The sequence below is a fragment of the Aplysia californica genome, unplaced genomic scaffold (assembly GCF_000002075.1).
Source record: "Aplysia californica isolate F4 #8 unplaced genomic scaffold, AplCal3.0 scaffold00672, whole genome shotgun sequence".
Classification (NCBI taxonomy): Eukaryota; Metazoa; Mollusca; class Gastropoda; order Aplysiida; family Aplysiidae; genus Aplysia; species Aplysia californica.
Genome location: NW_004797942.1, coordinates 268,651 through 282,648, shown reverse-complemented (window position 1 = coordinate 282,648; position 13,998 = coordinate 268,651). Strand labels below are relative to the sequence as shown.

Below are 13,998 nucleotides of genomic sequence, written 5' to 3'. Positions count from 1 at the left end.
CAAAACCATCACTCAAAACGTAACATATGACATATCAAATTGAAGGAAATTGAATGAGGAATACATTCCAACATGAAACAAGAGTTAATTATGAACAGAAGTATGCATTACAAGTTTTAGAAATGGTGATGGCGATGAGAAAAAATAAGTTTTGGCGGAAAAAATTACATTCACCAAACATGTGAAAGCAAATCAGCACAGCTATCTTATCATGTACAGGCCAAGAGCATAATGCATAAATTTGTGAATGTGTAGCTTTTTATTTGAAAGCAATATTCCAATTTTTGTTTGAGTTATGATATTTATACTGAGTCCGGTTACATCGTTTTGTTGATGCAAGACCGCAAGAACTAATTCACTCGTTTTTCCCAAAACCAACGCTTTGACAAGATGTTTTCGTTTCATAAATCCTTTCCGAGTTTTTCAATGACAATAAAAAGTAATTATAAATGACAGATCGTGTTAAAACGAAACAATACTGAGGCACCCCATTACAGCCGATGTATCGGTGATAATGTCCGCAAGGGGTGTGGACCTGTGCCGATATATCGGCGATACGTGCGGAAACATTTAATGAGAAAATGGCCGCCAGAGTTTGAACACTTTTAAAGCTTTATTGTCCTTGGAAACTGCAAACTTACATTTTTAGTGCCCTTGATTACAGTTTTTCAGTAGATTTGACACAGAAAAGTGTTTTTAAAAGGACATAAAAAGTGTTGAACCCAAAAAAGAAAATTCAATGAAAATTGCCAAACAGGCAGAAAAATGTCAATCTATCTGATTCATTATTTTGATGAGCGCCCGGTTTCACCACGATTCCTTACTGTTATATAATCACTTATTCTAATGTGAAGTCCAAGACATTATTTCAATTGACATACTTTATCATACAATTACAACAAAACTCATGTCTGTACAGATTGGGACTCTTCATTATCATCATTCACAGATTCTGTTAGTGGTGCTACTATGATGTATTGAAAGAAATACTAAAAGAGAAAAATATAATTACATAAAAAAAAGAGATTTCATTCCTCTCTTAAACTTAAAGACAAAATTAAAGAAAAATACATACACATAAAACGGTAGTAAAGATTTATACACGATAAAGCTCTTTTAAGCTTACGTGTGGTCAACCATTTTGTACGAACCCGTACCATTGTATCATACTTTTAGGAACTTTCTCTAAAGTACAACTTGCATAGATGTCTAGTACACTGGATATAGAGATTCACACTGCTTTACAAAAGTAGAGCTCTATATATGGAAACCTAATTTTCTCTAACGTACTCGTAGCGCACGGATGAGGATGACTTCCGCTCCACCTGCTCTACAGTAAAATATTTCTCCGCAAATTCGTAATGAGATTCCTCAAAACTGTGTCGGCCAATCATGTAGGTGGTCAGCACGGAAGCCAGAAGCAGCCGATCGAGTGTCATCAGAGGGTGAAGCCACAGCATCAGAGTAAGCAAAAGAGAGCCGGGGTGACGCATACGAGAGTAGATCTCTCTCAGCTTTCTGGCTTTTTGTGCAAGAGGAGGGCTCAAAGAGCTGTGATATCTGTACACCTGGTAAAATAATAATTTTGTATGTATAAGATACAAATACAAACTGAAAACAAATACTAACAACAAACTACTCTTCTGAGTGAAGAGAAACACATCAAAACAATAAGGGTCATTTAGTGCAGGGGGAAAAAAAAAGATTGAGAGACAAAAACAAAAAAGGGAAAGAATCCTGGTAGGATCTACTATTAGCATCCTCCTTGAACCCGCAATGAGAAACCTAAATCATGATCACAGCCAGTTAGAGCATTAATGTAAAAAAAACATAAGGAGGAAATGGGCAGTGGCCGTTCGTACAGGTGGTTATCTTATACAGCTGGCTGTTAGAGGTGGTTCAACTGCGGCTCCTTTATGCTGGAAACAAATTTCCATCTTTTGCACAAAAAACCTAACCACAGAAGCTGGCGGAAAGTAACAAAGCATGCACACTAAAAACAACTACTAGCTGAGCAAACTGGTCTGGCTAGGTACTTGCTTTTGACTCCTTTTTAAGCAACAGGCTTATTAAAAAGGTTGAGCCTGCAATAAATAACATCCGTTGGTATTTGGATCAAACACTACCGAGAGAGAATCAAGAAAACACCTCCTCAACCAGCCCAGGCACCACGCACATTGGTGAAGGAGCCCCATTAATATATAACTCGACAGTAAATGTTGAAAATGTTTAATACAATGGAGCAAGTTAGAATTAAACTATGCATGTATAGAAAACATAGCTTGATTATGCAGAATCCGTGTTCAAATGACTAACAAAAGCGTCAAGGCAGAGAACTCAAACTTAAATTTGAAATAAAAAACATTTACAGCAGACTCAATGTTAGGCACATCAGGTTACCGTTGCTGTCTCCAGCTGTTTCAATTAACAGCAAAGGCACAATCATTAACTGATTAAAATTACAGAAGGCATGCAAAGGGGAGTAACATTACAATTTTCCCCTTTCTTTAAAAGGAAAAGGGAGAGCAGCTTAACATCCTTGCATCACGGCTATAAGAGATTAATTGATATTAATTGTATTGGTTTTTATATCACTAAAGACACATTTTAGATAATTCACTAAGTCGGTCGTTTTGACGTTGCCCGTCACGGCTAATCTGTACAGCATACAGATGGAGATGTTCAACTAAAAGATTTCTCAAGTGGGAATCCAACTCATGATGAAGTGGACTACTTTGACACTAAATGGTTAAGTGGGTAATCATAAACTGGCAGACAGATGGAGCTTTTTGATAAAATTGCTTCCTCAACTGGGCTTTCAATATTCCTAAAACATGACAGAGTCGGATTTTCGTGATTTCGACCTTAAGAATTTATAAAATCTTAGGTTTTGATAGCTATGTATCCTTATGATATACTGAAAAATTGAGCAATTGGTACTCCATTCAACTTTTTAAAAAAGTGAACTATATTTCTTGAGGCCCTAATGATCCAATAATGAAAATTCGCCTTTAAAATGATCTACTCTTATCTAGACCTAGTAAATCGTACTTGTAGATGTATTTATGTCCCCCATCAACACAATATAAATCAATCTATATCTCGAAAGAATGTTAATTGATACATGAATTGAAAGAAAAAAAAGATGGCAAAAAAGAGCCCAAAAAGCACAATGGTGTTCATTTCACCTGGCTAATGCCCAGCATCTCGGAACAGTCCATGAGGAGAATCTCCAGACCCAGCAAGAACCAGCAGACGACATGGCATAGGAAGAAGAACGTCCACAGCAGGAACCTCTCTCTCGTGTCCACAAACCACAGGTAGGTCTCTGGGATAGACTGCCACTGAAGGACAGTGAACTAGGGGATGGAAAGGTCAGGTGAGAGTATCACAAAATTCTGTTCTATGCAAATGTAGTCAAAATAATCAGAGAGGTCATGTGCCAGGTCACAAATCAAATATCTGTCTGGGCAAAATCATGAATTCAATGTAGAAGGGACGTGTGCACGTGTGGACTGGGTGTGTTGGAAACAAAGTGTGGGTGTGTATGTCTGTTTGTTTTTGTATGAGTTTTACGGCGGTTGCAACTGCATAAGATCAAATGAGCGCGCGAAACACAAGTTGGTTGCATTCACAACAGTTCCCTACACGACTGGGCTCGGGTCAACAATCAGATTTCAAAATGTTAAAATGTAAAAAATTTGAGGTAAATAAGTTCTTTGTTTTTAAAATAATGTTTAAATAATATTAACAATTTTTTTTCAATTTTATTCACAACTTCCCATAAAGGCCAATGGCCTTAATAAAATCCAGAATTCTGTTGGGATCAACGACGGAAAGCAAATCTTGCAATTTTTGCATCTAAAATATGTCCTTCAGGTCTCTCCGAAGTCTATACATTCGGTTACAATGTGTCTAATGGTAAAATCTGTGTCGTATCTGACACAGAATGGCTTCTCATCTCCCCGAAGGAGGTATTTATGTGTTAGTTTAGTTTAGTATGGGGTTTTACGGCGCTCGCAACTGCATAAGGTCATATGAGCGCGCGAAACACAAGTTAGTTCTATTAGCAACAGTTCACTGTATGGCTGGACTCGGGTGAGTAGTTAGACCATAAAATGTTAAAATATTTACAATTCGGTGTAAATATACTTTCAATTTAAAACAACTTTCCTAAATAACATTAAAAGTTTTAATAATTTAATTTCACTCTATAATTTCACATAAAGGCCAATGGCCTTCATAAAATCTAAAATTCTGTTGGGAAGAATTTTTTGTATTTAAAGTATTTCCTTCAGGTCTCTCTGAAGTCTAGACATTCGGTTAAAATGTGTCTAATGGTAAAATCTGGGTCGCACAGAACGGCTTCTCTTCTCCTGAAGGAGGTATTTGTGTGTTAGGGCCATGTGTCCATTGCGTAATCGAGTAAAAATAACTTCGTCTCTTCTGGAGAGGCCCGAAGGATTTCGCAGTCCCAATTTGGGTTTAATGCTGTGCAGTTTGTTATTTGCTTGTTTTTTCTAATGGCTCTCCCACAGACTGGAGTTGTACTTTTTTACTTTGTTTTTAAAGTCGGTCTGTGGGAGAGTGTTCGTCATTGATCCCAACAGAAGGGATAAGGATTTTTCCACCAGGTCATCTACCAGCTCGTTTCCTCGGATGCTCACATGGCTAGGTATCTATGCGAACACGATACTTTTCCCTGTTTCAGTCAAGGTGTGTATTTTCCGTTGTAGCCTAACTATTTTTGGGAGTAGGAGTGTGTAGTTTGTGAGTGAGATGATGCAAGACAGAGAGTCAGAAAGGATTTTATAAGGACAAATTTGTTAGGGGAACTTTCTACAGAGTCCAGTGCCATGTCAATGGCAGTGGCCTCCGCAGAGAAAATGCAGGCTTCAGGACGGAGTCTCCTCTGGTGTGTACTGTTTGAAGATAGGGCTGCGGTGCCCACATCATTGTCTTTTTGGGGCCATCTGTGAAGAGAAGCTCTGCCCCAGGGTATTTTTCTATAAGTTTTTTTGTATTCTGCTTTAAATGTTTTGGTGTTTGTGCTTGCTTTGTCGTGTACGGTCAGCTGTAAGTCTACTTTTGCCTGGGTGAGGTGCCAAGGAGGGAGGTCGTGGAAAAGAAACTGTTGGATGTCTTGTTTGGAAAATTGCACGTTTTTGAGGTCATAAAGGACTCTGAGGCCAAAAGGTTTGACGAGTTTTTCGTTGTTTTGGAATTTGTTTATGGTGTCTGGGTTTGTTTTAAAAATGCAGTCATGTGCAGTGTTCTCTGGTGTCGAGCTCTGTTTAATTGCGTGTTGTAGTGAGAGTTGCGTGCGTCTGAGTGCGAGTGATGGTATGTTTGCCTCGACCTGGAGGCTCTCCATCGGAGAAGAGCGGAAAGCCCCTAGAGCGCGAGGCGGAGTCCAGGGTTTTGCACTAGGTCTAGCATTTTTAGGATGTGTGGGTTTGCCGATCCGTAGACTTGACAGGCGTAGTCAAGCCTGGATCCAACAAGGGAGATGTACAAGTGGAGAAAGAGTTCTGAGTCCCCGCCCCACTCCAGATGCGATAGAATTTTCAAAGTGTTTAACGCTTTCTGGCACCTCACACGAAGGTCTTTGATGTGTGGAATTAATGTGAGTTTTTTGTAGAATATAACGCCGAGGAAACAAGCCTGGTCCTGTGCGGGAATCCTTTCCCAGTATAATGTCAAATCCGGCTGCAGTACATGTCTGCCTGATCGGCAGAAGTGTACAGCAACAGTCTTTGATGGGGAAAATTTGAAACTGTTATTGTTTGCCCACTTTTCAAGTTTGTGCAGCACCTTAGTTGAGGGTTTTTCGAACGGCAGCATATCAAGAAGTCATCAACGTATAACGAGCTGTCTATGCTATTTTGGAGGGTCTTTACGATGGAACATAGGTGAGATGTGCTGACAAAATGAGTTACTTCTCACGATCGAAGACAGGAGATATCTGCTGAAAATCAATACTGGGATCAGATTTATAGGTCTTCAATTAATGCCATTTGGTTTAAGTTTACTGTGTCTTTTACTATTCCATGCTCACAAATCGTACAAACTTCACCTAGCAAGTTGATGTACCAATTTCCATACGGCTGAAATCCGAGAAGTAACTCATTTTGTCAGCACACCTCACATATTTTGATTTCAAATAGGAGAGGAGAAAGGATGCTCCCCTGGGGGACTCCTTCCTCCTGTTGGTCAGAAAGGGAGGATCCTACATGAACCTGGAAGGAACGGTTCTTCAGGAAATTTCAAATGAAGTCAGGGAGGTGACCGCGTATGCCGAGTGCCTGCAGGTCTCTGAGAATGCCGTAATTCCAGGTAGGGACGAAGGCTTATTCTAGGCCGAAAAAGATGGCGATCACGTGGCCTCCTTCGGCAAACGTCTTGCGTATAAAGGTCTCCAGGCGGACCAGGTGATCCAGAGTGGATCGAGTTTTCCTGAACCGGAGACCGCTCACCGAGCACGTCGTCTCCAGAAACCACATGAGTTGCCTGCGGATCATTTTATCTATAAGTTTGCACAGACAGCTCATTAGTGCTATAGGTCTATAATTGGATGGGTGTGTGTGGTCATTTGTTTGATTTGGGTATTGGAATGACAGTAGTGAGACGCCAAGACTCCGGAAACGAGTGCGACCGCCACAAGTCGTTGTATATGTCTAGTAGGAGTGTGAGTGTTTCTGTGGGTAAGTGTCTAATGATCTGGTTGTGGATGTCATCCGGATCCGGGGCTGTATTGCCCAGGTCCGAGATGCATGATGTTAGTTCGTCCAATGTGATGTCTGCGTTGTAGGTTTCAGTTTTGTTCGAGTGACATAAACAGTCTTTCTCTTTCGTTGTACAGAACAGATTACAAAATTTATCCTACAGCTAAGAAATACTGAAAGTATTAAAAGTGTAAGTCAATGCACTTCTACTAAATTCTGGAGTAAACAAAAAAAGCATATGTCCTAAATACCCTTTATTGTATTGACCGGACGCTGTTAACCCCTTTTTTGCCTTATGACACTTTATACTGTACCATGGACATCACCAAAGTTAGCCTATAAGACATTACATCATGTATGTTCCAATTATCATCTGGAACTGATTCTTCTGTATGGAGATTGAGCCATGAGAAAACCTTAAATTTGTTTTCAGGATTCATTAAACAATGCACATTGGTAAAAAATTTGAAATGACAACTTTACTTTTTAATTAGACTTGCAAGCGATTGATAAACACGAGTCTAGTCTCACAGATGAAAGCTCGCTCTCACAAAATGTGAGGCATCGCGGTGAAATCAGGCGCTCGTCAAAAAACAACAAAATTGGAGAAACAGGCATTTCCCAACCAGTTTCGTAATTTTAATCAAATGTTTGTTTTTTGTTCAACACTTTTATGTCAAAATGAAAACATATTTCCGTGTGAATCATATTAAAAAACCTTGATTAAAAGCTCAAAATATGTAATTTTTCAGTTTTCAAGGACTCTTTAGCTACTGAAGTTACCAAACTTTGGCGACCATTTTCTTGTTATTTTTACCACTAAAACCAAGTGAACTTACCTTTTTCAATTACAAATATCTTCATTTCAGCTCAAGATAAAAGTGTATTTTTTCCATCAAAAGCAAGATAAATGAACAAGCTTTAAGATGATACTAATAACTCCACATGCATAAAATTTGACGAGCGCCTGATTCCACTGCGTCGAGACACAAATGTAAACACAGAAAAAGGCAACAAACTTCCCTTATTGACTTAGATTTTCAAGTTATTTATATGGAGATATTGAGGAATATGGGGACGCAGATGACACTTTCTAAGAACCAAATGGCCATTCAACTTACCCTGAGACAGATGAGAGTCCTGTCCTGGCTAACAAACTTAACTGCTAGTGTCAGTGCTGATAGTAGGAACACGCACCCCGTGGCAACAAAAGGGTTAAATATGGGTAAAATTGCTTTAAACGGGATGCCCACTACGGCTGGAAGTTTGTTTTTGAGGTGACCGAGCCAGGCGATCGGCCCTATCGGCCGATCCCATTCGTAGAGGGCACCCCGTAGAAGGTTTCTAAAATGTTCAATTTTCGATATCATTATAACAAAATAACAAACATACATACCAAAAGACAGGCACATGTTGCTGCCACATATATCATCCTCTCAGATACTGTGATGTATAACCAAGAAGCCAGCTTGTCTTTAAACCACCGAGTAGACATAAAACTGTGTTGACCAATAAAGAGGAGCAGTAGCAATGAATCCAACAGAAATCGCCATATCACTGAGCTCTCTGAAAAGAAAAGCTGTTACTGATTAAAATGAAGTAAAGAATATCCACATGGAGGTTTAGAATAAACCAGCAATGTAGTTAGAGAAGCTTCTCTGCAGCATGGAAACATAAATGATCATAATACAGTCAAACTTCGACGTACTACCCCCACTTCATGGTTGCTTGACAATCTTTCACACACACGTCTAAGGGCTTTCCAACGATTGGCTCCCTCCCTGCCCATTCCACCTCCCTACCCTGGTCTTGTAGATTTCAGGTAATATGGATCAATATAGATCAACAGTGATGTCGAAAGCGAACAGAATACACAATGTGTAATGTAGAAGAGTATAATTAAAATAAAAAATAACTTTGTAATTCAGCATCCAGTTTTGCTCCCGGCATGAAACAGACTAAATTTGAAGTGCTGATTATGAAAATGCTATTCTATTTAGGCCTTGATCAATATAATATTTTAAAAAAATGTAATTAAAATTTAGGGTTGTCTAGAGAAACTTTACAATTTACAGGAACCTCATCATATATTCCCTCCCCCCAGCAGAATATATCTGGCGCCACCCCATATCAGCACAATAACGTACAGGCTGGCTAATAAACATGGGGCTTTTATTTAGTGAGGACTCACGCTAAAGTTTAAGTGACCTATCGAAGGGAGGTAAGTCATTACATCATCTAGTCATTGGTACACGTTCGTCTGACATTGGGCAGTTGGCACTACATGTATTTAACAGAGGACATGAAAACCTTGTTGTATCACCAATGTCTCGCTTTTCCCAAGGTAGGCGTTACAGTGGGGTGTGCCTGTATAAGATTGAGGCGTGTCTTTCTTCCGTAATTACTGTAATGTGTCCAATTCTGGGTTGCTCTCCATAGCACATACATTCTTATCCTATTTTGCAGACTCTTCAATGCTCATTCACTTTAGGTTCATTTTGGTTTATATTCGTTCGTTATTCATAATGATAACGATAATCCTCTGCCCCATTCCACTTCCCTCAACTCTTTCTCCCTTCCTCCTCCGTGGCGAAATAATACATGAATAAATATTCTGTCAATTTTTTTAAAATGTAGGTGTATTACATTCATATTAGCACAATAATTGTGAGGCATCGTGGGGAAATCAGGCGCTCGTCAAAATTCAAAATAACAAAATTGGAGAAAGTGGCATTTTTTCCGCCAGTTAGGCAATTTTTGTTGAATTTTCGTTTTTTTGGGTCAACCACTTTCATGTCCATACAAAAACATATTATTTCCATGTGAATGTTACTGAAAAATGTTGATGAAAGACACAAAATATGTCATTTTTCAGATTTCAAGGAGTCTTCAGCTATTATTATTGGAGATACCAAACCTTAGCGACCTTTTCTCCTAATTTCACCATTGAAACCAGGTGACCTTTTTCATAATAAAAGCAAAACAAATGAATACACTTTCAGATGATACCAACAACTCTACATGCCCAAAAATTGATGAGCACCTGATTTCACCGTGTCGTGACACAATTTATACCATTGAGGAGGCTGGCTTCAACCCTGCTACAAATCAGGCTGGCAGGGATACAATGTCCCAGTAGACAGACCAAGATACTAGATAAATATATTCCCTACATGGAAATCGAACTCAGGTTTCCTGTGAGCGATGGCAAAGCACTTAACCGCTCTACCACAGAGGTCAGTATGCCAACTTGTTATCAATCAAAAGTTTGGAAAAGAAAATGGAAACAATGTTCTTTGTCATGACATTCAGTACAGAACAGTTGTGAGCACTAAAAATGGCAATGGAGAAACTTTAAACATAATTCAAAACAGGTTTCGGGGTAGAGAATAGAAGTAGAAGAACATTTAAGTTCAAGCAAAAATGAAATTATAAGAATAAAATTTGGAGTGCAATGTAAACTTTGAAGGGAATGAGTGCGCACTGAAAGTGAAAAAATGGTGTGCAAAACGTCGTCCATCTCATAAAAGAACGTATGAGCATTTTTGGCATTTTTCATTTATGGAACAGAAAATTATTTTAATAGTCTGCTCATTGCTTTTTAATTTTCAAACACAAGCAGCATGGAGAAAGTAGAAAATGGTGAGGATCGCAGAAAAAAGAAATGCTGAATGTCTAGGGGTTCGTATTTATTGTATCATCATAGTTATGTCTGAAAGAAATGAAAAACTTTCCATTCATATACAGTCGAACCTGTGTAAGACAGCCACCCATTGTCAAGGAGAAAAGTGGCCGTATAAGACAGGTGGCCGTCTTATGCAGGACTGATCAAGATAAAGAAAACAAACCATTCCTTTCTGAGGTCCCAACTGAAGGTAGCCGCATTGTTGTTGTTGATGTTGTTGTTGTTATGTTGTTGTTGTTGTTTTCACTGGGTTTTTTTTCTTCTCTTTTTTTCTTTTGTTGCTGCTTTTGTACAAGGGTGACAATAAAACGAAATGTGTGAGACAAGGAGGACCGGGTGCTATGGTAAAACAAACACACGTGTCACTACCGTTCGGAGAACGAGCGACGCTTCTGTCACAAGTTCAGGTTGACGTCCTTTGTTACTTTGTTACAGACTGGGTAAACAGTGACCACTCATCTCACTTACGATTTGTGTGTATGAATTCTGGGCGGGGCTTATGGGTTATGAGAAATCACACGCTTACCTCACCAGCAGCTGAAATTAATTTTTCTATTGGTCAACAGTGGGAGGGGTCTACGCAACATGATCGGTTGGAGGGACTACCTAACAACAACGATAGGTGATTAAATTATGACGGCTCGCCCACAACGCAAGAGCTCAATGCTTGATTTATGACAAAACGTATGGAGTCACTAAGGTGGCCGTCTTAGACAGGTGTATTTGCTTTGTGTGATAGGGGTTGTGTGTTAAAATATGGTGGCCGCGGCCGCGTTGGACGGGTGCCCGTTTTACACAGTTAAATTATATAGAAAAAACGCAAGGGGGGAAAAGGAAAGTGTCCGTTTGTACAGGTGGTGTCTTATAGAGGTGGCCGTCAGGGTAGGTTCGACTGTATATCTTATTTTATATTTTTGAAAATCTGGCAAACAAAGATTCAGGAGATTCAGTTTGACTCATGTAATGATATGGGACATAATCCACCACAGTTGCTTGTCCATTATATTATCAGTTGTTTCCCTTTCATTGTAAACACTCCATGAGCAGTTCTCACATTGTCTCGAGATTCAGGGCTTCTGAGAACATAGGGTCTGGGGTGTATATAAAGCTGTGTCTGTGTCTCAAGGTTTTTTTTTTGTCATTTGACTGGTGAAGTGAACCTTGCTACAACTCATAATGCATAGTTAACGGTGAAAAAATGCCACTTTATTCACATTTTACTATGACTCTATGCAAAATGCCAAATATCTTTAGTACACAACCATAATAACACATAATGAATAAAAGTCTGTCGTCATTTTGGAACATATCGTCAATCTACATAAACTTTTCTCCTCACGTTGACACCTAGCCAAACACGCGTGGTCGAATCTAGACATATCACTACTTGACCATTGGAATGCAGTACAATGTCAATCATAACTTCGTTTTAAATTTAATAAAATGGGGGAAAACACTTTTCTGACATAACAGCTCTTTTTGAACATTAGATGATAAGACTTGATGACGAAGAAAACTTAAATGAATTTGTCTCATCCATCATTATTCTTCCCATCATCTTGCATCGCACAACAGTAGGCTACACTTTGAATGGACCGATAGGAACAACACGCGTTCCTCCACGCCTATTATTTCTTGTTTTTTGATAGGCTCTTTCGAGCATAATAAATGATGACAGAGCACAAGGCATTGCGGTATTTCCGTTTACGGCAAAACTACGCATGGTCAGTCACAGCCTCGGAATCAGTCAGGGCAGAGAGTAAACATTAAACGATACTGTGCTCATTCGAGGGCCCCAAAATGGCTGATAGAAACGAAGTCACAGGGAATAGAAGTTGCCTTGAGTGAGAAATTACGCCATGAGATGCTAAAAAATGAAAATCTAGAAGGTTCGCTAAGCAAAAACAGCTACAGATATATCTTTATTCCTGATATAGCACCACAAATAATGTAGTTTATAGAAGTAGGCCTACTGTCGGTACAGCTGGTTGAAGTACTACCCGGCTACCCCAGAGATCATGTTCAAGCAGGAGAATGCAAAGATAGAAGAAAGAAGATCATATGCATGATGTTGACATGACTGGGGGTATGAGAACGACCCTGCAAGTTATAGCATAGCTTGAAATGGACATAACCCTCTTCTAATCTATTCATCGTGAGTAACACCACTGTGTAGTATCCAGTCTTGCCAAAGGACACCTATATTCTCTTTCCTGGTGAGAATAGCTCATGACCAGTTATTCTCACCCCCACCCAGGGGTGAGAAGGAGGCTAGGACTCCCCCGACACGCCCTGACCTCTCGCATGACTTGCAGGCCGATAAAAATCACCCAGGCCCTAGGTGGCTTATCACATGTGGTTGGGAAAAGACTTATCATTAGTGCTTGGCGTTTGCTTCCTCATGTAGGCCAACTACTGCTTACCATTGCAATAGCCTTATTTATTTATTTTTTAAAAATCAAATAACCTCTTAAAATTAGGCTATATGCTAATTGTGAGGACCGGTAGGTACCAAATGCGTTCTGCTCTGGAAATTTCATTCTTGCATAGAGCCTAACCATAGATCTAGATCCAGTGTAGCTCTTTTTTTCTTTTTCTTTTTCCCCCACACAGTTGTTTACTGTTCATGGTGTGAAATGGCCGTCACCCAGCCCATTAAATAAACTATTTACTGAACCTCAAACTCAACTCTACAACTTACAAATTATTCTCAGTGCTGTTCTGTGTTTGTCTGTGCTATAGGCCAAGGCCTACTCTGCCGTAAACTGACGAAACGCCTTGCTTCTGTCCAGAGCAGTTTCGAGAAATCAAAGATTTTCGGTTTTCTTATAATATCTCAACTATTTTGCACAATACACAAACCTTTGAACTCACATCCTTATATCAGAATGCCATTCCCTATGTACAACATTAATTTAGTTCATATTTTCTTTGAGAAATAAGCAAACAATGACGAAAAAAAAAGGCATTCTGTCAGCTTCGCCCTAAACAATGCGTTATAACAAGAACGTTTTTCTTTTTATGTTCGCTGACAGAACGCCTTTTTTTTCAGTCGTAGGAAGAAAAAAGGCGGTTTGTCAGGGAACTCTTAAGAAATGTATTTTATCTCAAACACCTTATTTATGCGTCCGAATTGGGAGATACAAGCTGGAAACAGAATCCCTTTGAAGTTTGCCGCCACGTGGGATTAAACTCCATGTGTTACAAATAATCATCGCGGGTAAAAACTGATTTTATTTTCGGAATCAGAGTATCAAAATATGTAAATTGGCACGGGTGTTACGTGATTTGAAGCCATAAACTAAAGCAAGTTTTGTTTTCCAATGGTCAGTTTTGTTGATTCTATGCAGGTGAGCCACTGTGTTGTGTATTTGATGTCAAAACTGTTAAATAAAACTTAAACATTGACTGGACAAACAAGCAAGGCGATTTCACCCATGCCCATGCTTCAGGAGTAAGGTTAGGGATCATTGAGACGTCAAAGAGGTCATCCTGTCCGCCCATGGTTCATTAGTTTAAACCGTTTAGCAACACCTCGAACTCTTGACATGGATGAAAATTTTAAAAGAAATTGATCATAATTTCTCC

The 13,998-nt window shown here is 39.3% G+C and overlaps 1 protein-coding gene across 2 annotated transcripts in view; it reads right to left on the bottom strand.

Moving 5' to 3' along the window:
- Positions 1-325: 325 nt before the first annotated feature.
- Positions 326-13,998, bottom strand: part of LOC101853119 (nurim homolog) — a 19,245-nt gene continuing 5,572 nt past the window's right edge. Inside the window, exons 2-4 of one of the 2 annotated variants that reach the window (XM_005108253.3) lie at positions 8,122-8,304; positions 3,189-3,359; positions 326-1,568 (exon numbers count right to left, since the gene is read on the bottom strand). In XM_005108253.3, the coding sequence (XP_005108310.1) occupies positions 1,272-1,568; positions 3,189-3,359; positions 8,122-8,220 (567 nt within the window). In that variant the 5' untranslated portion in view covers positions 8,221-8,304 and the 3' untranslated portion in view covers positions 326-1,271. The remainder of the gene's footprint in view (positions 1,569-3,188; positions 3,360-8,121; positions 8,305-13,998) is intronic. The other variant, XM_005108252.2, reaches the window with a different exon arrangement.